The sequence below is a fragment of the Elephas maximus genome, chromosome 4 (assembly GCF_024166365.1).
Source record: "Elephas maximus indicus isolate mEleMax1 chromosome 4, mEleMax1 primary haplotype, whole genome shotgun sequence".
NCBI classification, from domain to species: Eukaryota; Metazoa; Chordata; class Mammalia; order Proboscidea; family Elephantidae; genus Elephas; species Elephas maximus.
In genome coordinates, this window is record NC_064822.1 from 160,719,924 (window position 1) to 160,746,822 (window position 26,899).

The 26,899-nt window shown below is 40.3% G+C and overlaps 1 protein-coding gene across 1 annotated transcript in view; it reads right to left on the reverse strand.

The window, feature by feature from the left end:
• LOC126075891 (uncharacterized protein C3orf20 homolog) overlaps positions 1-26,463 on the reverse strand; it is a 54,326-nt gene extending 27,863 nt beyond the window's left edge. Inside the window, exons 1-5 of the mRNA XM_049884110.1 lie at positions 26,320-26,463; positions 14,957-15,077; positions 12,149-12,283; positions 10,075-10,228; positions 7,139-7,364 (exon numbers count right to left, since the gene is read on the reverse strand). Coding sequence (XP_049740067.1) covers positions 7,139-7,364; positions 10,075-10,228; positions 12,149-12,283; positions 14,957-15,064 — 623 coding nt within the window. The 5' untranslated portion in view covers positions 15,065-15,077; positions 26,320-26,463. The remainder of the gene's footprint in view (positions 1-7,138; positions 7,365-10,074; positions 10,229-12,148; positions 12,284-14,956; positions 15,078-26,319) is intronic.
• Positions 26,464-26,899: the final 436 nt, after the last annotated feature.

The window sequence follows — 26,899 nt, forward strand, 5'->3', positions numbered from 1 at the left end:
GTCTGGGGCTCTCTATACTGTTTCATTGGTCTATTTAACTCTACTTGTGCCAATATCACAATATCTTAGTTACTACTGCTTTATAAAGTGTCTTAAAACCTGGTAGGGTAAGCCCCCATGTTTTGTTTTTCTTCTTCAAATGAATTAATGATATTTACAGAGTTAGCTATCTTAACCCTGAAAGAGCACAATGATCAAAAAAAGAACTTTTAGCATGTGGGGTTTGGTACATACAATATGAGCCATACAGAGTTGCAAGTATGAGCCATAAAGAGTTGCAAGAGGGTTAAAAAACCACCTTTGCCAGTGGCTGGGCAGCAGTAGAGAGTGCTGAGAGCAGAATGTGGGGTAGGCGGTAGTCATCACCAAAGAAATCAGATATGCTTGAAATTAAGGCTCTTATTTCCACCCTGAATATATTAGCCGTCTAGGAGTTCCAACCTCAGGGAACCCCCTTCTTTTCCTGCGATCACTTACTCCTCCATCCTCACTGTTCCCTTCCCAGAGGCCGTATCTCAAGTGAATGCAGAGTGCCCCAGCCAGGGCCTCTGGAGAGGCATCCTGAGGATCCCCGAGTAATTCTGATGTGTCACCTAGCGTGCTATGCAATCCTTACAAGTCAGGTTTCAGGCTACAATATTCTATATAGATTCCTGCTCAAGAAGGCATTTAAGTTCTAGCCTTGAGCAACCTCTAACCTCTTGCCTTAAGCACACTGCAATGACAGATAAAAATGGAAAAAGAAATGATTTAAAGAACATAGCTGCACTCCAAACCAAGATAAACACCTCTGTGGATAGAAACCCAATATGCTACTGAGGCTAAGACTGCAAGTTTGCTTGGCTCCAGGTCTAGAAGCAGTGAAAGTAAACAAGAATTTGGCTCTTGTGGGAAAATAGAATAAAATAAAATGCCTTATCAAGGCAGAGTAAGGTGAGGTTGGTAGATGTTACCTGGCTCACTCCTTGAAACCAAGGAACAGGGTAGGGCTTCCACCATTCTCTGCACAAGGCTGGAGCAGCTGCTGTCTACTCCTGCTTGGCACCATGGCTCATAGGGCACTTCGTGCCCAGACAGGTGGCAGAACACAAACACAGCCTCCCAATCAGGACTGAGCCTACATGCTTGCTGGCCTGGGGACTAGATCTGCAATATCCCTGATATTTATAGGGCAAGACACCCAAGCCACCATTATTAGACCTGGCGCTGAGTATGAAACCTTGGGGGACTGAGCGATAGTAATGAAAAACCATGAGACAGGGAGGGATAAGCAGACACACACACGATCACACATACACAAACACTTCACAGAAAGAGAGATGAAAACCTTCCACTAGGGATAAGCCTAGAATCCAAAATCCCAAACCACATGAAGAAAACTCATTCTAAGAAAGATAATCCAGAAAATCAATAGTGATAAATTCAATATGGAGGAAAAAAATAATAGATCTAAAAAGTACTTAAAAGCAGGTATGTTTAGAATCCTCAGGGTAAAGAAGAATGGAATAAATAGCTTTGAAAAAAGGGAATTGAAAGATTTTTAGTTAAAATATGGTAGACTGAACACTCAGGTTTATTCCAACTCCCCGCTAAAAGGCTAATAAAGATAGTAACATATGAAGTCTATTTAATCACATGTTAGTATCAGTTAGGATGCCTTCCTTTGGCTGGAGGTAACAAAAAATGCAACTAAAACTGCCTTAATAAGAACACTTACTGGCTCCCCCAGTTGGAAGTCTAGAGGCAGGGCAAGCTTCAGGGGCGGTATCTCTGAGAGGCTCCATATCCATCCCCCATCATTCTCTGTGTGTCACCTAACAGGTGGTCCCACAGTTCCAAATTTCATTCCTACTCAGGACAACTTTTCAGGAAGAGAGAGAGTTTTTGTCCCCAGCATTCCAAGGTAAAAGCCTGGGATTCACTGTTTAGAGTCACATGCCCATCCACACACCAATGGGCATGGCCAGATTAATGAAAATATCCAATTGTCCTAAATCAACCAGGGCTTACCCCTAGAACTTGGAATTGAGTCAGCTGCCTCTCAGGTGCCTAGGCTATGGAAAGAAAGGGCAGATCCTGAATAAACTCAGGATTCTATTAGGAAGGATGAAGATGAGAAGGACCCATGGTATTCAAATAAGATGTCCACCAGTGTCCACTACAAACATTATGATTAAAAATGTATATACTTCTGGGCAGCTCCTGTCTGGAGGTGAGATGACAAGACAGAGGGGGACAGGAGCTGGTTGAATGGACACGGAGAATACAGGGTGGAGAGGTGGAGTGTGCTGTCTCATTAGGGGGAGAGCAGCTAGGAGTACATAGCAAGGTGTATATAAGTTTTTGTATGAGAGGCTGACTTGGCTTGTAAACTTTCACTTAATGCACAATAAAAAAAAAAGTTTTAAAAAATGTATATACTCCAAAATTCAGAGAAACTTGCTGATAGGACTAATGGTCTACATGAACCATGGCCTCCTGTACCCCGAGAGCAGAAGAACTAGATCAGAAGAACTAGATGACGCCTGGCTTCCACTATCATACGCTCTGATCAGGACCACAATAGATAGATCCTAAGAGGACAGATAAAAATGTGGAATAGAAATTCAAATTCCCCCAAAATCCAGACTTACTGGACTCACTGAGACAGGAGGAATCCCTGAGACTATTACCCTGAAATATTCTTTAAGACCTGAGCTGAAACGATCTCCTGAAGTCACCTTTTAGCTAAATAGCAGGTTGGCTCATAAAGTAATGAATATCACCCTTGAGTATTGTGCTCTTTTAAAAAATCATCCCTATGAGATCAAATGGTCAACAAATACTCTAAAGCATAGATGAGAAGTTTGTGGGGTGGGGGCAGATGTGAGTCTAGGTTAATGGGAATGGAACAACTAAAACTGAAATAATGAGAATGCTGATACAATGGGAAGAATGTAGCCAAAGTCACTGAACATTACGTATAGAAATTGTTGAATGGGAACCCGTTTGGCCATGTACACTTCCACCAAAAATACAAATAAAAAGTATTTTAAAAAAAAGTGTACTCTTTGGAAATTAGAAACAAAGCCTAAAAAATCAGGGGAAATATCAAGTCTCCCAACATACCCACAGATATAGAGTGCCAATCTGAATGTCTTAAGCACACGACAAAACAGCATATGTCTCCCATTAACAGGCTTAATATAACATTAATCACCCTGCACTGTGGAGTTACAGGGTGGTAGGCACAGTGGTAAAAACTTGACATGCTTTATCTCATTTAATTCTTATGACAACCTGTGAAGTAGATATTATCATCCCGACTCTACAGATAAAAAACAAACAAAACATTAACTTAGAGCCGCATATGATTGCTGAAGGTGTTAGCCTGTCCTCCATCAAAGGTCAAGCACAGGATTTGGCTGGAAACTGAACTAGAACAAAGAAACCAATCAGAGGAGTGTTAGCACATAAGATGGGTCCTGTCATGTTGTTGTTGTGAGGTGCCACTGAGTCAGTTCCAACTCATAGTGACCCCATGTACAACGGAACGAAACACGCCCAGTCCTGCACCATCCTCACAATGGTTGTTGCAGCCACTGTGCCAATTCATCTTGTTGAGGGTCTTCCTCTATTCCGCTGATCCTAAACTTTACCAAGCATGATGTCCCTCTCCAGGGACTGATCCCTCCTGATGACATGTCCAAAGTATGTGAGATGTAGTCTTGCCATCCTTGCTTCTAAGGAGTATTCTGGCTGTACTTCTAAGACAGATTTTTTTGTTCTTCTGGAAGTCCATGATATATTCAACATTCTTTGCCAACCATAATTCAAAGGCATCAATTCTTCTTCGGTCTTCTTTATACATTGTCCAGCTTTTGCACGCATGTGAGGCTATTGAAAACACCATGGCTTGAGTCAGGCCCACCTTATTCTTCAAGATGACATATTTGCTTTTGGACACTTTCAAGAGGTATTTTCCAGCAGATTTGCCCAATGCAATCTATTGTTTGCTGTCTTGACTGCTGCTTTCATTGCTGTTGATTGTGGATCCAAGTGAAATGAAATCCTTGACGATTTCAATCTTTTCTCCGTTTACCATGATGTTGCTTATTGGTCCAGTTGTAAGGATTTTTGTTTTCTTTATGTTGAGGTGTAATCCATATTGAAGGCTGTGGTCTTTGATCTTCATCAGTATGTGCTTCAAGTTCTCTTCACTTTCAGCAAGCAATGTGTCATCTGCATAGCAGAGGTTGTTAATGAGTCTTCCTCCAATTCTGATGCCACGTTCTTCTTCATATAGTCCAGCTTCTCAGATTATTTGCTCAGCATACAGGTAGAATAAGTATGGTGAAAGGATACAACACTGACAAACACCTTTCCTGACTTTAAACCATGCAGTATTGCCTTGTCCAGTTTGAATAACTGCCTCTTGATCTATGTACAGGTTCCTCATGAGCACTATTAAGTGTTCTTGAATTCCCATTCTTTGCAATGTTATTCATAATTTGTTATGATCCCACAGTCGAATGCCTTTGCATAGTCAAGAAAACACAGCTAAAAATCTTTTTGGTATTCTCTGCTTTCAGCCAGAATCCATCTGACATCAGCAATTTTATCCCTTATTCCAAGTCCTCTTCTGAGTCTGGCTTGAATTTCTGGCAGTTCCCTGTTGATGTACTGCTGAAGCCACTTTTGAATGGTCTTCAGGAAATTTTACTTGTGTGTGATATTAATGATAGTGCTTGATAATTTCTGCATTTGATTGGATCACCTTTCTTTGGAATAGGCATAAATATAGATCTCTTCCAGTTGTTGGCCAGGTAGCTGTCTTCCAAATTTCTTGGCATAAACAAGTGAGCATGTCCAGTGCTGCATCTATTTGTTGAAACATTTCAATTGGTATTCCATCAATTCTTGGAGCCTTGTTTTTCCCCACACCTTCAGTGCAGCTTGGACCCCTTCCTTCAGTACCATCGGTTCCTGATCATATGGTACCTCCTTAAATCGTTGAATGTCAACCAATTCTTTCTGGTATAGTGACTCCGTGTATTCCTTCCATCTTCTTTTGATGCTTTCTGCGTCATTTAATATTTTCCCCACAGAATCCTTCAATATTGCAACTTGAGGTCCTCTCATGCATGGTGCTTATTTTTAGTTCATGGTTTAGATGAATACTGTATTTGGTGAAGCAGTACAATTTTTTTACAGAAATAAATGAGGGCCTTATTGCATTAATATTAATTCTCTTCAAATGTCAGTGCTACTTGTGTAACTGAACAATAAAAATAGCTTTATATTTAAATGTGAACTGATTGGTGTTTGACTTCTTACAGTAAATTTGAAGGTCTGAATAAACATTCTAGAACTACCTCACCCAGTGCCTGCTTTTTTCATCATTGCAGATTTTCAAGATTTGTTTAATTTCATTACTTCAACACTGTTTTGACCTGGAACAGGATCTGGCCCCAATACTTCCAATTTGCTGTCTAGCACACCCATTCACACCCTAAGCTCCAGCAAAACCAATCCATTCAGCATTCCTCTGAGTTGCCCTCACACCCCCTCCTACATGCCTGCTCAAGTCCCAGCCTGCTGCTCATTAGGTGTGTCTTCAGGCAACTTATTAACCTTTCTCATCCTCAGTTTCCTTAGCTCTAAAAGGAGAGAGGGGCATGAGGGTTCCAGTTACCCCTTAGGCATGTTGTGAATATTAAATGAAATCCTGCAAGTACGGTGTTTAGTGCAGGGTCTCATGTGTTATAAGCTCTCAGTAAATGTTAACCATCCCTTTCACTGCAGCACTATTCACAACAGTCAAAAGGCAGAAACAACCCAAGTGTCCACCAACAGATGAATGAATAAACAAATGTGGTATATATATACAAGAGAATATTATTCAGCCATAAAGAAAAATGAAATCCTGATACATCCATGACATGAATGAACCTTGAAAACATTATGCTGAGTGAAATAAGTCAAGTCACAAAAGGACAAATATTGTATGATCTCACTTACATGAAATATCTAGGATAGGCAAATGTGCAGAGATCAGAGTTTATTAGTGGTTACCAGGGATGGGAGGGAGCGGGGGAGAGGGAGTCATTGCTTAAGGGGTACTGAATTTATGTTAAGGGTGATAAAAAATTTGGAAATGGATAGTGGTAATAGTCGTACAAAATGAATGTAATTCATGTCACTGAATTGTACATGTAAACAATGCTGAAATGGCAAATTTTTTAAATATACATTTTTACCACAAAAAATGTAACCATCCCTGACATTATTACTGTATCACTGTTATTATTACTTATCTCTCCACCGGAGTATCCATCCCTCCCTACCTGCACAACCAAATTCACTGTCATCACTCGATGCCCCCTAAAAAATTCCTTCTTTTCTAAAAATAATCTCTCCCTTCTCAGAACTCCTTTAGCAGTCTATCTATACTGTTCTTACAGCTCCTTTCTTCTTATTTTCCACTTATTTAATTGTATGCCTTATCTCTCCTTGGAGGACAGGGACCAAGCCTTTGCGACTAGCCCAAACAACTATAGGTGGCAGATGACAATTGGTTCAATGAATTAATTCCATCTCCAGGTGTCTGACAGCGTTGCTTTGTTTAATGGCATTAATGAAGTCTAATGACAATGTTTCAAGTAAAGGAAGTATTTTCCTCATTGTGTTTATAACTTTTCTTTAAATTTATTGCCTTCGCCAAATGTTACTGAAGCAACATTAGGTTTGAGAGCTCTAAGGATTCTCAGCGCTTGGGGTTCTCAACAGATGTGGACCCAGCTGGTTTGCATTACGTGTGCTAGGAGAGGGCATGGCTCTCTCCTAATTTTGGAATACTACCTGTCCAGTGTACATCCCAAGGTAGAAGCCAAGCTGCTCCTCCAGCGACCCCTCCTCTCCATCATACCACTTGGGCATGGAGATGACACCAGGGCCTTCTCCACCTGAGGTAGGAAGCATTCCTTTTGGCAGTTAGAGCTACAAATGCATAGAGAACTAGGTTTTTATGCTAATGAAGAAAACAAGGCACACTTCTCTCAGGCCTTGCTCAACATTTGTAGAAAGACTGAATGAAACCATCTACGGCTCTTTCAAACACAAGCTGGACTGAGTTATTAAGGCAAATGAGGCTGGTTACCTGTAGGACCGATTGCTAGTTGGGGTCTTCTGGGTGCAATGAACAGGCGAAGGCTTAAAGGTACCCTTCAGTTCTAGGAAGGTATTTCGAAATCGAAGGTACTCCTTGTCTGTGTTGATTTCCTTTGTTTTTTGTTCCAGAAGAACATTTACTGATGAGACTCTTTGTTTCCTGACCACTTTTTGTGGCAACTCAAGTATTCGGCTAATGTGCGGTGATCCTACTTCTGAAATATAAAAAGAATAAATCTCGCTGAAAACCCTCAGTGGACCAAGGCATATGTAGGCTGAGCTGTGTGGGTTAAGTTGGTAGCAATAGTGTGGACGCTCTTCAACCCATTTACAGAAGTTCCTTTGTATTGGTTCTTTAATTTTAAATGCACTTGGTCTGTTTAGAGAATATATGGTACTATGGCTGCCAATCAAAGGGTCAGCAGTTCAAATCCACCAGGCGCTCCTTGGAAACTCTAGGGGGAAGTTCTACTCTGTCCTATAGGGTCACTATGAGTCAGAATCGACTCGACGGCACTGAGTTTTTGGGATGGACTAGATTGTGTCCCCCAAAAATATGTGTTGGAATCCTAACCCTTATACCTGTGGATATGATCCCACTTGGGAGTAGGATTTTCTTTATCATGCTAATGAGGCCATATCAGTATACGGTGTGTCCTAAACCTAATTCTGAGGTATAAAAAGAGCAGATTAGACACAGAAGGAAGCATAAACGGTGGGAAGACAGATGCCACGTGAAGACTGCCAAGGAACTGAGGAATGTGAGAGCTACAGAAACTGAAAGAGACAAGGATCTTTCCCCAAAGCCAACAGAGACAGAACCTTCCCCTAAATCTGGTGCCCTGAATTGGGAATTCTAGCCTCCTGAACTGTGGGAAAATAAACTTTCGTTCTTTAAGACCACCTACACATGGCATTTGTGTTAAAGTGACACTAGAAGAGAAATGGCATCTATATAAAAAACAAGCAAAATTTCTAGGCTATCAACAATTTAATCCATGAGAGTCTGATTGTCTGTGCTTACCCTATGCCAGGTAACATGCCTAATGCTGTAGTCAATTTAGGTAATTTGTGTGCTTCTAGGAATTTATCCATTCCATCTAAATTATCTAATCTGTTGGCATACAATTGCTCAGAGTATTCTCTTATACTCCTTTTTATTTCTGTAAGATCTGTAGTAATGTCCTCACATTCATTTCTTATTTTAGTTATTTGTGTCTTCTCTCTCTTTTTGTCAGTCTTGCTAAAGATTTATTACTTTTTATTGATTTTTTTTCAAAGAAAGAACTTTTGGTTTCTTTAACTCTCTGTATTGTTTTTCTATTCTCTATTTCATTTACCTTCTCTCTAAACTTCATTATTTTCTTCCTTCTGCTAACTTTGGACTTAGTTTGCTCTTCATTTTTATTTTCTCAAGGTGTAAATTTAGGTTATTGAGTTTTTTTTTTTTTTTTTTTTTTTTAATGTAGGCACTCACAGGTATAAATTTCCCTCTGAACATTGCCTTCATTGCATCCTATAAGTTTTGGTATGTTGTGCTTCTATTTTCATTCCTCTCTAAGTATTTTGTAATTTCCCTTGTGATTTCAACTCATTGGTTGTTTATTATCATGTTGTTTAATTTGTACCAAGCAATTTAAATGCATTAACTCACTGAATTAAGTGTAGAAGATGTATACTCTTATTTTCACAATATCACAGATAAGGAAACTGAGGTCCAGACTTCTAAAAACTTGCTCAAATTCACTCAGCTAGAAAGTGAGACCAGAATTTGAACAGGTATATTTGGTTCTGAAGACTATGCTTTTAATCACCACACTATAAGCCAATGCTTCCTTTTTTTTTTTTTTTTTAACATCTCTCAGAAAAGTGTAAACTGTAAAGCTCTACACATATAACAAGCTGTCCTGGTGGTGTAATAGGCACTTGGTTGCTAACTGAAAGGTTGGTGGTTTGAACCCACCCAGAGGACCTGTGGGAGAAAGACAAAGAGATCTGTTCCTGTAAAGACCACAGCCAAGAAAACCCTATGGGGCAGTTCTACTCTGTCACATGGGGGTTGCTATTAGTCAAAATTGACTCAATGGCACCTAACAACAACAACAACATACACATAGCTTCTTATCATAGAAAATGTGACATAAAAAATAAAATGTGATGTATTTGTACGGCACATTGTGGTAAATTTACTAGGCTGTTTGCAGGTGAAGACAACTATCCAGGGGCTCTGATCATCTCAGCCAAGTTGGGTTGCTTGGAGGGTTGAAGGGTTCCATTTTCCAGTGCTTGTGTAAAACATTCATGGCACATCCTTTGGGAAGATCTGCTATATACCATAAACCTGTTGCCATCGAGTTGATTCTGACTTATTGCAACCCAGTAGCAAATTATTTGTTCAAATGGAGAAGCTTGCCTTTTGGATTTAGCATAATATATTACCAGCCAAGAACTGAAACTGTGACAGGCTCTGTAATCAAACACCACCTATGAGTTACCATTACAACAGTACATTCTAACATGAGGACAAAGGCCCTCTCTTAACATAGGAAGTGAATAGAAGACATTGACAAGGACTGAGATGTTGGTGGAGGAGATTAAGTGGTAGTTGAGGGGTGAGGGTACTTTCTGATCTAAAAAATGAACAGGAAATTATCTCCCCTTATGAAAACACAGAAGTGGCCAAATAGACTCTCTTCTCTGAAAAGAGAAGAGAAAGGAAATAAAACTAAGGTCAACTCCTTCTATTTTCCTGCTCTAGCTAATCACTTGGATCCACGATATGAATTCAGATGTACAAGGCTTTATAGTTTACAAGCTCAGCACCTTGGGAACCTTGGAAGGAAAAGGTGTTTAATGTTGGTCCTCTGGAAGTCTGAAGGATTGGAAGGGATTATGTGGAGCAAAGCAGTGGATCCCATAACTGACCAAATGCAAATCTGTAGTGATCCAGCCACTGAAACAGGAGGCATTTGACCTTCTTCTGCAAGCTTCTTAATTTGGTAACTGTTGCAACATCACTCATAGGGCTCATGTCCATTGCTGAATGAAGTGTATCCGCTGGGTGCATTAAACTTGAAGGCTTCAAAATAGGAAATATACATATACGTGTGTGTGTATATATATATCTACACATACACACACATAAATATATAGAGATTACTTACTACATGTTGTCAAACATAAATTCATTCATTTACTCATTCATTAAGTCAGCCAACAAGTACTTATTAAGCACCAGGCTCTGTGCCAGGTGCTAGGACTAAAAAGGCATCTAAAAGCCATGCTTCATATTCTCAAGGAGCTCACATTCAGTGGAAGAATCAGACGGGTAAATAATAATGATACAGTACAATTATGATACATCCACCATATCTTTACACAAATAACGCATAGTGTTATGCCAGAACGGTTTTACTTAATTTAACCATTTCCCCACGTTATATGTGTGGGTGCGTTATTTACATGGGTGTGTTATTTGCAAAAAAAAAAAATACAGTACATACATTTGCTAGATGTAAGCAAAGTGTTACAAGAGCCTAAACAGAAAATTTAACATATTTTTTTTGTTGAGTTTCTATTTAGCCAAAGAAAGTTTCAAGAGAAGAAGCACACCATGAGGATGTTAGACTTTCGAATATAGCATATAGCGAATAGTATATGTAATCTTTTCACAATAAATTGGGTATATACAGTACAGGTAGTCCCCAACTTACAACGGCATTCTGTTCCGACAACTCCATTGTAAGTCAGTACTGACCTGAGTCAAATGACTCATTTTTTTTAGTTTTCATTATTGTTGTTAGGGGCCATCATTGCATATTGGTCCAGTTGTTAGGATTTTTGTTTTCTTTCTAGTAATTGTTAAATGGAAACCTAACCTGCTGTGTAAAGCTTCAGCAAAACATAATGAAATATTATCTAAAAAAATTAGTCAAACTGTCACTACTTAAGTACATGAAAGTAAAGAAACTAATGTTTTAGTGTCCCACCACCTCTTGACAAACAAAAGGTTTTAGCCTAGAATTTCTCAAAAGAGATTTAGTGCAAATATGAAATGATTATTTTGAGAAGTTATTCTGAACCATAGTTTTTAACAATGCTGTAACATCTCCAAGTTTCTTTGGAGTGCTATATATGCCTAAAAAAAGTAACTTTAAATTGATTTAATTTCACTTGTTTATATACACAAAATAAAAGCATTAGCTACACAACTCAAACAAATAGAAAGAGAACAGCAAAAGAAGCCCACAGCCACCAGAAGAAAGGAAATAATGAAGATCAGAGCAGAAATGGTTGAAATAGAAAATACAAAAGCAATAGAAAGGATCAACAAAACCGAAGGTTGGTTCTTCGAAAGGATCAACAAAATCGACAAACCATTGGCCAAAAGGACAAAAGAAAAACAGGAGAGGATGCAAATAACCCAAACAAGAAATGAAATGGGGGACATTATAACAGACCCAACTGAAATAAAAAGGATCATAACAGAATACTATGAAAAACTATACTCCACAACAAATTTGAAAACTTAGAGGAAATGGACACATTTCTAGAAACACACTGCCGACCCAAACTAACACAAGTTGAAGTTGAAAATCTGAACAGACCCATAACAAGAGAAATGACTGAAAAGGTAATTATAAAAATGCTCCCAACAAAAAAAGTTCTTGCCCAGATGCCTCTACTGGCAAATTCTACCAAACATTCAGAGAAGAGCTTACATTAGTACTACTCAAACTATTTTGGAACATTGAAAAGGGAGGGATACTTCCAAATTCATTCTATGAAGTCAGCATAACCCTGATACGAAAACCAGGCAAAGACACCACAAAAAAAGAAAATTACAGACCAATATCTCTTATGAATATAGATGCAAAAATTCTCAACAAAATTCTAGCCAATAGAATTAAAAATCTAAAATTAGACAAATCTGCTGCTCCTGTTCTAGTCTGCACGGAGGTGACAGCATGAAGGTAATTACAGAAACATCTGCACTTACCGCCTCAGGTAAGCATGGAGGAAAAGATTTATGTCTTACAGGTGCCAGAGACAGTGTCAAGCTTTGGGGCTGCCATTTGTAGACCAAGGTGACAGCAAAGCGCCCAGAAATCTTCACGGTGATGAACTTATTCACCTGGGGCAACAGAAAGGATTGTCATTTCCTGTACACAATCGTCATTCTCATAGTTCATGTGGAAATCATAGACATTTGCATGGCACACAGAAGGAAATTTGGGACCAACATTCACAGACAACTTCAGTCACTTGGGTTATATCAGGAGTGTGTTTTGGGTTTTATGCTGCCAATTCTTGTGTTGGTGACTTATCGAAGGGAAAAAATGAGTGGGGAGGAACTATTTTGCAATTAATGTAGTCATGTCTTATACAGAAAGTCAGATCCATTTTAGATTGAGAAAATGCTGGGTTGGCTTACAGGTACTGCTGAGCCCTCATTTCATCCCTGAGAGACACAGTATCTCCTGTAAAATACGGTTGTTAACATCTGACTCCCATGGTGTTGTGAAAAGTCATTAATGGATGTCAAGTACTTAGAAGTTCAAAAGCTTAATATTACTATGAAACTCATTAAAGTTGGAGAGATTTTATTAATGACAACAATGGAAAAGTAATAATTTCTTAAAGCTCAAACATTTGCAGGTTTGTAAAGCATATTTTAAAAGCTTCCTGTAGATACAGCATCCTAATTAAGTCAACAGCTCTAGGCACTCAAGGACTTCTGTTTTGGTCACAAGTTACACTCCCTTGCTTCCTGAAGGATGCCAGCTAAGGTAATCTGAACTGAATAATTTACCCCATTAGTGTTCCTGATGGTTTTAGATAAAGGGTGAGGAAACCCTGACTTCCTGTTTCGAGAAAACAGCACATAGAAGCTTGCCCAGAACAGTTTCTTTACTGGTTATTTTATTGGCTAATGCTCTAGAGATAAGTGGTACTTCTTTAAAAGGTACTATCTAATCTCATCCAAATGTCTCACTTTAGAGATGATAAAATTGAAGCACACAAAATCTGTTTTCTAAAGTTACATGGCTAGTTAGTGGCAGGACTTGGACCACAATTGTTAGAAGTGATGTGGCTGGTTTCCAGTCCCAGGTGATCTAACAGGTACTCTTCATGGCCATCCTACAGTCTGCAATGAAACCTCAGGAATCAGCCAAATGTGCTGATGATGAATATGCGTGACTCAAAAATAGAAGGTGAATATTCATGTGCTGTTATAAAATGTTACTCGCTCTCAGCCTTGCTGTTAACTTCAGAGTTGCCTGGGATCCCATTCTTAAAATCAGTTCCAGAAGGAAACCCTCCCTATCACTTGGAAATTCATTAGCCTTGCTTTCTGACTCTGCCCCTCTGTAGGGAGGTGATAAATGAAATGAATTTTGTAAGTGCAAGAAAGAATAATGCTCACCAGAAAAAATGTATTTCCATTTTTTTATTTGTTTTAGCCCTGAACCTCAGAAAAAAAATTTGCTGCCTTACTTCATGTCTCTGAGCAGTAACTCTGAACTCAAAGAAAGAATTTAAAGATACAACAAAAAATGATTTCTGAGAAAAAAAAAAAATTTCAGAACAACAACAAAAAGTTACTCTCTAAATAGTGTACTTAGGGTACATGGCCACCACGGATGATTGTGTAAATTGTATAGAACACAGACATATACGTACCATCCACACAATAATCTATAACAAGTGCTGTCCAATAAAAATACAATGCATGACACAAATGTCAGCCATGTACATAATTTTAATTTTCTAGTAGCTATATTTCAAAAAAGTAAAACGTACATAGATGTTAAGAACATGTTTTTATGACCAAATATCCAAATATTAGCATTTCAACATGTAATCAGTACAAAAATTATTAATAATGTATTTTACATTCTTTTTCATTGGTACTAAGTCTTCAGAATCAGGCACGTATTTTACAACATATGTAAGGTGCTTGATAGCCACATGTGGCTAGTGGCTGTCGTATTGAACAGCACAGTGGTATATAACTGGGGTCCCTAAGATTGGCTGTACAGTGCACCACCTGCACAGCCACACATGCAGTGGCCCTGGACTAGTGCAGCCCATTCTGTGTATACACACACACACAGATTGACTGTATATAAATCGAGAAAGCCTAACACAGAGGTTATAGACTGACAGCTCAAAAGTGTTTGGTTTAGTCTTCTCAGGATTTGAATTAATTGCCAACTTTTAAATGTTAGGAAATTTCATATAAAAATCTGAATTTCTGGCTTTTTTTTTTTTTTTTAATCTGGAAATATAGCAACCCGGGACCATAGTCCTTTGTGGCAACACTCTTACGGCCCTGAGTAGCTGCTACCCCCTTCAGGTGGGTACACTCTTCAATTCATCACAGTCCCCACCTCGCAGGCTCCCTCTGATATTATCTGAATTTGTGGTCTTTGATCCTATAGAGATACACACCAAAGGGTGGCAGAATGAGACTGAGGAGAAGTCTTTCACTTTAAACATTGTATGCTTTCTTATTTTTAACATCTTTTATAAAGTAGGCACAAAAAGCTTTCTAATAATGATTTTTTTTAATGTACTGTTCAAAGCCACTGATGCTTAGCAAAGACAAATCCATCCAAGAAGGACCAAGTATAGTTTGCCAAGTGAAATAATAATCTACCAGGTCAACTGGTTAGTATAGACAGCCAAATGGAATAATTCAGTCCTCTCAATCCTCTTTTCCCATAGTACATTTTACAAACACAAAGTAAATTATTGCAGTGATATAAGAAATAATTGTTAAGAACGATAAATTGTAAAATACCCAAATTTCAACTGGATCGTCAAGTTTTCCTTTTGAAGACCACATCCATTCCCTTATGACGTATCCATCTTTGTTCAACACCAGGCCTCCGTCCTGATTAAACATCATTGCTATTACTCTCCTACATAAAAGACAGAAACATGACCCATTTAGAACAAGAAAAATTCATGGACTCATTAACTTAGCTGAGGTGATGGAAGTCACCAAGTTACAGCCTTTGAGAGTGCAGGAGTCTATCCTGGGGGAGGTCACCGTGCTTCTGCCTGAACGTCCTCCTCGAAGTGAAGGTTGGTACATACCTGTTCCCCCTCTCTGAGACACACATCCTCCTCCCCTCATCTATAGGGTCATAGGAATGGGCTCTGCTACCCATGACTGTCATACCATGTGGCCCCGCTACCTTGTCCATGGCTGACTGAATCAAGGGTGGATATCTAACTGTGCTCCAAATGGATGGAACAATATGAGGAAGGAGGAGAACATGGTGCATTCAAGGGAGTGGTGCAAATGAAACTGGAGTGATTGGCAGGCAGAGGCCCAATGCGCAGGGCTTCCCAAGCCCTATCATGAATTTTATCTTAAAAGACAACAAAAAGCCATACCAATAACCAGTTGCCATCAAGTTGACTCCAAGTTATGGTGACTACATGTATAAAGGGTAGAACTATACTCCATAGTGTTTTTAATGGCTGGTGTTTTGGTAGTGGATTGCGAGGCTTTCTTCCAAGGTGCTTTCTGAGTGGACTTGGCAACCTTTTGATTAGCAGCCAGATGTATTAACCATTTGCACTACCCAGGAGCACCACGAAAAACAGAGAAGGGTTTTAATAATCAAGATGAGGACATGATCAGATGTATTAGCAAGGGACCAGAGTAGATGCAGGAGACCAGTTAAGAGGTCATGACAGTGGTCCAGGAGAGAAAATGGCAGGTTGGATGTGGGCGTGGGTGATAGAGATGGAGACATGTGCGTGGACTCAAGAACCATGTCGGACACAAAAATCAGCCAGATTTGGATGGATGGGATTTGGGTGATGAAGAACATGGAGGTGTCATTTTTATTTTCCATTAGTCTATATTAATGTAGCCTAGAATATTATTAGCTCTTCTGGATCAGTAGCGTGACAATATGGGTTCATTCCAAATCATCTTTGTGACTTCTCTTTTCTTGGCATAACACGTGGCACAGAGAAGGGGCTTAGTAAATATCTGTTGATTTGCATTGACCAAATGGATTCCATTAAATAAATACATATTGAGTAATTACTACATGGCACGATACTGTTCAGGTACTCTAGGGATGCCCAAAGTGATGTGCTCTCCCTGCTCTCAGGATACTTGGAGTCTTGTGATAATAATTGCTTTGATAGGTAACATATACTGGGTGCATACTATGTGCCAAGGACTGTGGTAGGTGTTTAAAGACATGCTTTAAATAGGCAGTGCTGCTTAATGGTTATGAACACCGTAAAGCTATACTGCTATAGTATTGAACGCCAGCTCTTTCACTTCCTAGTTGTGTGGACTTGGCATATTTCTTAATCATTCTGTGGTTCAGTTGTCGTTGTTTGCTGCTATCAAGTTGATTTCGACTCATGGCGACCTGCATCATCCTCACGATGCCCAGCACGTTGGACTCCTTTATTGCAGCTAATGTGCCAATTCATCTCATCAAGAGTCTCCCATACCATCTTTGGCCCTCTACTTCACCAAACGTGATGCCCTGCCCTAGCAATTGATTCCTCTGATAATGTTTCCAAAGCAAGTGAGTGGGACAATGTTCTCTGGTGATGCATAAGGCTCTCATTGGTTAATTTTTGGAAGTAGAATGCCCGGGCTTTCTTTCTAGTCTGTTTTAGTCTGAAGCTCTGCTAAAACCCATCCATCATGGGTGACTCTGCTGGTATCTCAAACACCAGTGGCATCGCTTCCACCATCATATTCCACCATCATTGCAACACACAAGCCACCACAGTATGAAAAATTAATAGAGAGGTGGTGGGTGGCTCAGTTACCTTGTCTTAAAAATGACAATAATAACTGCACCTACCTCACAGGGTTGTTATGAGGACTAAATGAGTTAATACATGTAAAGCGGTTAGAGCACAGCCAGGCATTTTAAGTGGTATAAGTGTTGGCTTTTATTACTAAATCCTCACAATTCCATCTATGGGTATCATGAGTCCCATTCCACAGGCAAGAAAACAGAGTCTGAGCAAACTGAGTTAAGAGTAATCAGCAGCCTGATGTAAAGTTCAAGAAGGGCTCACAGTCTACCAGAAGACTAAGAATAGCTCATGGTATAAAAGGGGCACTTTGGTCTTAATCGGAGAGCCCGCAGTCTAACAGATGGACTGGAGGCGCAATGAGACCAAGCCAGTGGAGAAAGCAGAAATAGAAGTTCCCAAGTCTTTGATATCTATAGAACATTTCTTTCTTAAATGGTGTACCCTTTAACTCACCCTGGACAATCCAGCCCTTCAGCTGTTCTCATTCTTTTGAGAAGCCCCAGGAAAGACCCTATCCATTTCTGTGGGCATTTCAGTACAAGCTTTAGCTAAGCACCTCTGTCCCTGCAGGCACGATATTACCCTATACACTGGAGCCTGGCAACAAGGGAACCAGTCCACACCTCTCTTTTATTTATCTTCGTGCTGGTGGGGTATGCTCAGCCTTTGTACCACAGCTCCCCTTTGGTGGGACAACAGATGTGCAAAAGGAGGATTGGTTAAGAGGTCATTAACAGTTAAATAATGAAATCTCTTCAGAGGCAGCTTTTTTGGGGGCCTTCTCTCTTTCAGGGCCTTAAGCTCTGCTGAAAACAGACACTACTCTCTGCCAAGGAATGGCCTGTGGTGCCCAGGATGAAACTACATGGGAGGACTAGAGAGTGTGAGGCTTAGCATTTGGGGCATCTGCTAAGTACCCAAAATAGCATCAGCAGATGGTGTCTCATTCATCTGCTTTGTTACTATTATCAAAAAAGACAGGGAAGATGAGAAAGGCAACCATCCAGAGGGGCAAAGTGTGTGTGTGGAGGGGGGGCGTGGATTTGTCATCTCCTATTTGCTTCATGGATATAAAACTTACCTTGGGCATTTAATTTTATGTAATAAAAAAACTAAGATGACAATTTCCCGGTATAAACTTGACTCTTTGACAATAATATCTGACCAGGGCACTGGACATTTTGGCTTTAAGTCAGAAAGTGAGGATTTGGGATGTACTTGTTTTTCAATTTTAAGTTGGTTGACTTGTAATCCTGTAGGTCTGTCTGTAAGTTAGTCCTAAAGGAGACCTCAGAAATCATATTGCCTGACCCTTGCATCAACTGTTTTTTTTTTTTATATATATAGTTTTCATTTTAGATTTAATATTATTTAGAGATGTCATTTTGATAACTAAGATGCCTCTGACCCAAGCCACGGTCTTTTCAATTGCCTCATATGTATGTGAAAGCTGGACAATGAAAAAGGAAGACTGATGAAGAAATGATGCGTTCAAATTGTGATGGCAAAAAAGACTGAATATACCATGGACTGCCAGAAGAACAAACCTGTTTTGGGGGAAGTACAAACATAATGCTCCTTAGAAATGAGGATGGTGAGACTTTGTCTCATTTATTTTGGACATGCCACTGGGAAAGATCAATCTCTAGAAAAGGATGACATGGTTGGTAAAGCAGAGGGTCAGGGAAAACAAGGGAAGCCCTCAGTGAGATGGACTGACACACAGAGCCAAAACAATGGGCTCAGACATACCAATGCTGATGAAGATGGTGTAGGCTTAGACAATATTTTGTTCTGTTATACATAAGTGGCTATGAGTTAGAATCAACTTGATGGCACCTAACAACAATAAGGACTGGGGGTGAGGGTGAGAAATGGTGAGTGATTGGTAACGAGTACAAGATTTCTTTCTGGGGTGACAGAAACGTTCTAAAATTGGATTGAGGGCAGTGGTGGTTCAGTGGTAGAACTCTTGCCTTCCATGTGTGAGATGAAAACCCTGGTGGTGGTGTAGTTAAGACTACTAACCAAAAGGTCGGCAGTTCAAATCCACCAGGCGCTCCTTGGAAACCCTATATGGGGCAGTTCTACACTGTGCTACAAGGTCACTATGAGTTGGAATTGACTTGACGGCAACTTCTTTTTTTTTTTAATGTATGAGCTGCAGGTTGGATTCCTGGCCAATGCACCTTATGCACAGCCACCACCCATCTGACAGTGGAAGTCTGCATGTTGCTATGATGCTAAATAGGTTTCAGTGGAGCTTCCAGAGTAAGACAGACTATGAAAACCCTACGGATCACAACAGTCTGATTCACAACCAATCATGGGGATGGCTCAAGTTCATGGGGTTGTCGTGAGTCTGTGGCAGCTAACAACAACAACAAAACTGGATTATTGTGATGGTTGCAAAACTCTATAAATACACTAAAAAAAACCCCTGAAGTGTACACTTTAAATGGTTTAATTTTATGGAATGTAAACTATAACTCAATAAAGCTGTTTTAAACGAAAAAAGACCTCTCAGAGGAGATGACATTTAAACAGAGACCTGAAAGATAAGAAGAAACTAGATATGCAAAGACTGTGTCAAGAACTTCCAGTCAGAGGGAACAACATGTATAAGGGTCATGAAGAGGGACAGAAGGCCAGTGTGGCTGGAGCACAGAGAACAAGGGATAAGAGACGAGGTTGGAAAGGGGCAAGAGCAGGCTGGGCCTTCTGAGACTCTCAAAGTCACCAAGTTCCATTTTGATACAAACTCTCACCAGGCAATAGAATTCGTATGGAGGTCAGCATGGAATATTTAATAGCAAAGCCCCAGCAAGGCAGCATGCAGAGAGCTGCTAACCCCAAATGCTACAGTTGTAAAACATCTGACTATGGGAGAGAAGAAGGATCATTAAGATGAGGGAGGGGTGGGTGTCAAAATTTCTCTCTTGGAAAACAGTTTGGCAGTTCCTTAAAAAGTTTAATATAGAGTTACCACATGACCCAGCCTACAACCACAAGGGGAAACCACCTTGGAAGAAAGGATGGGCTTGGGGGAAGTTGGGAAGTTTTCAAGGCAGCACTTAGCCTATAACCAGGGCAGTCCATTAAATTACTCTCACCACCATCATGAAGGAGTCCTGGGTGGTGCATACGGTTAAGTACTCAACTACTAACCAAAAGGCTGGCAGTTCAAATCAATCCATAGGCACCTCAGAAGAAAGGTTTGGCCATCTATTTTCAAAAGATCCCAACCATTGAAAACCCAGTGGAGTGCAGTTCTACTCTGACACACTTGGGGTCACCATGAGTCGGTATTGACTCAACGGCAACTAGTCTTTTGGTACTGTTATAAAGACCAATTTCCAGAAGATGTTTACAGGTATTTTAGAGAGCACCTAAGAGTTCATATCTCCAGCAGGTTGAGAATGTGTGGAACTCTGTAAAATATCAAACAGGAATGAAAGACTGACTTGATTTGTAAACTTTCACTTAAAGCACAATAAAAATTAAAAAAAAAAATCAAACAGGAACAGAAATCACTAACAAAATATAAATATGGAATTCATGGTGTCTGAACTTTGTGAGCAATTGTAGGTAGCAGGCCTAAGCCCTGAGATAGAAGAAAGCAACCAATTCAGGTTGGACCAGCAGAGCATATGGAAAGGGATCAGAGGATAATACAGAATTCTGAGTTAGAATATAAGAATATCTGCACCAGAACCTGGAAAGAGAAGCTACCCAAGCCTAATAAATTTTCATCAACACCCTTGAGAGGAAGAATTAGTACGTACCTAAGCATCTAAAATTTCACTATACATGATCTGCCAAAATAAAATTGTGGGTGGAAAGAGGCAGAGAGATTAGAGGTACAGACAGATGGGGGGAGACAGAGAGAGAGAAAGTAACAATTTATATTCAAGAGTCGCCTTGTGGTCGATTGCAAAAATGGAAGCAAAATTTTGCAGCTTCTCTCGAGAAGACAGAGTCTATTTCTCTGCCCTCTGAATCTAGATTTGGTCATGTGACTTGTTTTGAGCAATGAGAGATTAGCAAACATGATGCAAGGAGAGGCTTGCTCTGGGGGTTGCCTTCTCTCCGGATGCTTTCAGAATTCAGCCACCATACGAAGAAGGCTGAGCTAGCCTGCTGGATGCTGGAGACATATGGCCCACTCACCCCTATTGCTCTACCAACTGTTAGACATATGAGTGAATTGTCTAGCCCCAAAGCCCATGCTCATTACTACATTATTATCACTACTCATCTCTTCAGTTGCTTCATATGCATTCGAAAGTTGGACAATGAAAAAAGGACAGAAAAAGAATTGATGCATATGAATTGTGGTGCCGGTGAGAATACTGAATATGCCATGAAGAATGAACAAATCAGTCTTAGAAGAAACACAAGCAGAATGCTCCTTAGAAGCAAGGATGGTGAGACTTCATCTTGCTTACTTTGGACACGTCATCAGAAAAGACTAATCGCTAGAATGACATCACGTTTGGTAGACGGTCAGTGAAAACAAGGGAAAACTTCTATGAGATGGAATGGCTCAACAGCCGCAATAACGGGATCAAACATGCCAAAGATCATGGAGATAGCATAGGACTGGGCAACACTTCATTCATACATAAGGTCTCCGTGAGTAGCAACCAACTTGATAGCAACTAACGAGGACATGTGTACTCAGCTCTAGACCTTATTAACATACTAAGGGCTAGAAAGGAAAAGCAGCACTGGAATTAGTCTGAAAGCTGACTTCAATGCTTTTCTCTACCACGTATAAAAGCCAAATGGTCTTGGGAAAGGCATCCATCTTCTCTGAGCCTTAGTTTCCTCTGCTGGGAATTACACCTAATCATAGGGTTCCCAGGAAAACGAAGTAACATGTCAAAGTGCTCTGTCATCTTCAAGTGATATAATGAGCAATTAATAAGGGTGAGGTATTTTAATCAAACTCACTAGAAACATTTTCCAAGGAGTCTAACTTTAACCCAGAGAAAATCATGTGAAAATGTTTGTTCTTTTTAAAAGCAACTGTTACTTTTTCAGCTTGTCTGTAGTATCTCAGAATAAGACGTTCAAGTAAAATGCCATAAACTTTAATAGTGCTTCCTAATCTTTCTTTTGAAACTGCTTAACTACTAGGGTTGGGAGACAAAAGAACTTTTTGAAAGTGAGTGCCTTCTCAACCTTTGAAAGGCTTCCAGCATCTGTCATCTTCTTTTCTACTCAACATCAAAGTTGGGAAAGGTTTCTCCGCACCAAGGGCATATGTTAACCTGCAACTCACCCAGGCACTTCGTTACTACTATTAATCTGTCTCTCTCTCTCTATTTGCATCTTCAGAATCAAGCGTTAGTCCTTTATTTCTTTTGGTTTTTGCTAACCTGTACTCTCTTTGCTGGCCAGCTGCTAACACATTTCGATAGGAGACTAGCTTGTAAAAACAGCCAGGGAAGGGAGATGGGCAAGACTTCACTACAATCATGGTCAGCACATATGAAAGGCTGAACAGGGCACAGGCATGTAAAAGCATGTTTATGAGGCTGGTAAAAAAAAAGGTTCCTGCTATCTGGATGACCTAATTTTCAACTCCCATCATCTTGAAGTTAGGAGAGGTCAAAATAGAGAGAGTGGGGAAAAAATATGTGATTGGGGCTCATCCAAAAACTTCAAATTCAGCAAATCTGGAAGGTGAGTAGTTTACCCACAGGATGCTTTTTCACTCAGAGGCTGCCTTGTGGATAAGCTATAACACTGACCTCTTCCTGAAGCTGTATTTCATGATTTTTTGTTTGCTGGATTTATATATTTGTGATGCCTGTTCCAAAGTTTCTGTCTAGGATGCTTTAGATATAAGTCACCAGACTTATGCTCTCGGGTTTGCCTAAATTAAAATTGAGCAAATGGAAGACAAAAAAAAAGGCAAAGGTAAAACCACAAAAGAAGGGTATTTACACAGGAGCAGTAATTATCACCTGCTGCAGGTGGTCTTCAAGAGTCCTACAGCCTCTGCTACTTGCACTTGTTTGGCTACTTTAAGGCTGTGGACATTTTGACACCCTCACCTGACTCTTCCAGCCCATCTCTGGCTCACCCCAACCACCCCCTGACATTTAATACTATCTCTTACCCTCCTCTTCCTAAGCCTCTGAGTGTGAGATGGGGAGGGATTAGGGTCGGAGGTGGGCGGGGGGGGGGGGCAGCGGGAGGTAAGGTAAATCAGGTGGAGCTTTGGATTAGGCATGGGTTAGGTTCAGGTATCGGGTGAGGTTGTCTAGCACATATCACTTGATAATTTTTTTTAAAGCCAAAAGTTTAGTGGTCAACAATTATTTTACGATCCCATTTATATGAAATATCTAGAATAGGCAAGTGTATAGAGACCAAAGTTTATTAGTGGTTACCAGGGGCAGGTGGTAAGGAAAGGAAAGGAGGGCTCATGGCTTAGGGATCACTGAGCTTCTCTTAAGGGTGATAGAGAAAAAATTGGAAGTGGATAAAGGTGGCTGTTAACAGGATGAACATAATTCAAGTCACTGAATTGTACATGCAAAAATGTTAAAACAGCAAATGTTCTGTTACATATCTATTTACCACAATAAACCAGCATAAGTCCGGTGACTTATACCACAATAAAAAATTTATAATTACTGAGATTCTAGAATATAATGAAAATTGAAGCACCACAAAAAAAATTTATGGGACTTAGGGGGAAAATGTTTAATGGTCAAAAGGGCATGCTTCGGAACACAGGCATCTAATAGCCCTCATTTGGTGCAGTAGGGAAAATAATAGCCTCCCAAAGATGTCCATGTCCTAACCCCAGAGCCTGTGAATATGTTACCTTACATGGCAAAAGGGACCCTGCATATGTGATTATGTTAAGGATTTTGAGATGGCAAGATTATCCTGGATTACCTAGGAAAAAAAAGGTAGGCCCAATTAATTACAAGAGTCCTTATAAGAGGGAGGCATGAGAGAGAAGGAAATGTGATGATGGAAGCAAAAAGATAGATATTCGAAGATGTTATGCTTCTGGCTTTGAAGAAAGAGGAAGAAGTCAAGAGTCAAGGAGTATGAGTGACTTCTAAAAGTTAGAAAAAGCAAAGGGACACATTCTCCTCTACAGCTTCCGGAAGGAACCAGCCTTACCATCACCTTGATTTTAGCCAGTGAGACACATTTTGGGCCTGTGACCTCCAGAACTATAAGAAAATAAATCTCTGATGTTTTAAGCCACCACGTATGCAGCAGTTTGTTACAACAGCAGTAGGAAACTAACACACGTGGCTTCTTCTGGGCCACTACTGCTCCCCCTGTGAGAGGGGGGACTCCTACTGTTTCCTGGGCTTCAACTCCAGGTAGATCCTCATGAGTAATTCCCAAGGTTGTAGAGAAACCAGGGCTTTGAACTGGTTCAAACCCATGCTGAGAATTTGCATTTCCTCCCCAGCTATACTGAATTAGAATCTACAGTTTAACAAGATCCCCAGGTGAGTCTTATGTATAACTTCCTGAGAACTTGTCAGAAATGCAAATTCTCAGCAGGGGTTCGAACAGGAACAAACTGGTTTGAAGCCCTGAGAGAAACCACCAGTGTTACCGAAAAAAGGACAGGTCCTCCTGGTCAGTCTCCACTCTTGGGCAGTGTTGTATCTCTATGCTTAACCATCTCTGGCTTCACAAAGAGACACTTATGCTGCAGTACGTTTCCTAAAGCAAAGGAGAACCAGAGAACTTTAAAACACCAACTTTCATGCTCCCTGTACAGTGCCCCTCGGTCTTGTTCCCACCTCCATACTGTCACTTTTATGCATATTCTCAGCCTTAGTATCTGGAATCCTCAAACCTCCCCAGTTCACACACCCTCTACCCTCTTTTCCTGCCACTCAGAATCACTGCTTTGTGAATTTTCACTTCTTTACCTACCTGTGTTGCTGTTGTTGTTAATGCTCTAGAGTCGGTTCCAACTCACAGTGACCCTACATACAACAGAACGAAACACTGCCCAGTCCTGTGCCAGCCTCGCGATTGTTGTTATGCTTAAGCCCACTGATGCAGCCATTGTGTCAATCCATCTCGTTGAGGGTCTTCTTTTTCACTGACCCTCTACTTTACCAAGCATGACGTCCTTCTCCAGGGACTGGTCCCCACCCACCTACCTTTATGTCTATATATTTATCTCTCTGTTATCCTAACCACATATCATTTTTGTTGTTTGACATTGAGTTGATTCCAACTAATGGCGACCCCACGTGTGTCAAAAGTATAATTGTGTTCCATGACGTTCTCAATAATTGGTATTTTGGAATCAGACTGTGAAGCCAAAAGGTTGGCAGTTCAAATACACTCAGAGGTACCTAAGAAGAAAGGTCTGGCAATTCACTTCCAAGGCAACTGGTTTTGGCTCTTGACGGCCACATTACCATCACCTGGATGGTACAAACTGATTCTTCAAGATCCATGGTGTTTTAAACCAGCTGCCATTGAGTTAAGTCGACTCCAGCTTATGGTGACGCCATGTGTGTCAGAGTGGAACTGTGCTCCACAGGGTTTTCAGTGGCTGATTTTTCAGAAGTAGATCACTATACTTCTCTTCTGAGGTGCCTCTGGGTGAACTGAAACCACCTTTTGGTTATCAGCTGAGCACATTAACTGTCTGCACCATCCAGGGACTCCCAAGGCCTTTGGGCCTGTGCTAATTTGCAAGTCTGTACAAGGAACAGCCATGAACATATGTACAGTCATGTGCCACATAAAGTCCATTTGGGAAATGTCCAACCGCATATACATCTGTGGTCCCAACCCTAGTAAAGCCTATTATATTAAAAATTTGAGGCACACACAATGGTTCATAATAATAAACGGGTGCTACTTTGTGACATGCATCAAAACATTATTATTATTATTACTCTGTTATTATGATAAAGATATTTTACTGTATCTGGAAGTATTTCTTTTATGTCTTTTATGCATAGAAAGATACACTATATACTATATATTAAGACAAACATTTGACTAAGTGACATTAGATATGAACGGTACCTAACTGTTCTGACTTACATACAGATTCAACTTAAACACAGACTTAAGAATGGGCCTTGATCGTAATCTGGGGACTGCCTATGTATGATATGGTGTTTGCACAACGTCCAAATCACATAAAATCCCACTTCACAGAACGTATTGTGGACATTGTGACACATAACTGTATATACTTCATTTTCTTTAGCTGCCTTTCCTATTAGACTGCCAGTCAAAAGAACTGCTTTCCTGTGCTTCCCTTTGTTGGCATTTAGCTCCTCCCCCACCCCTTCATTACCCACTTACCCACGTGTTTGGAATCTCACGTACCCCTTAGAAAAAGAAATGCTACCACATCCGAACGGTGTAAAGGTTCCAAGGATAGCTTGCTTTGGCAAGTCACTGAATATGTTGGTGTACACACCACCCCAAGGGAGATTAGAATAGCTTTGGCAGACAGCTAGGCGACCAGAAGGATAGATAAAATCCCAGTTAAGGAACTTATACTGATAACAATAATGGTAGTAATAATTCTTACACAGAATGATGTTAACTCTCATACACCTATACTATTTAATTTTGTAGTTGGCTATTGACAGATAAGGCCACAGAGGTCCAGAGAGGGGGACTGGCTTTCCCACAGTCACTGAACATAATGGCAGTGCCACACCAGCACCTGGGTCCCCTCACTCCCCACTGCATGTTCTTCCCATACGTTCACACTACCTGCACCTTCATTTTAACCACAAATTCTTTGAAACTAATCTTGTGAATACTAACAGCAGAGTCTGGTCAGACTGTCCTGTTAATGGCAGAGTTGCTGGAAACCAAAACAATCCAACATTGCCTGACAAGGTTGTTCCAGCACAGAGAAGGAAGATCAGGTCTCCCCACCAGTATCTATGGATAC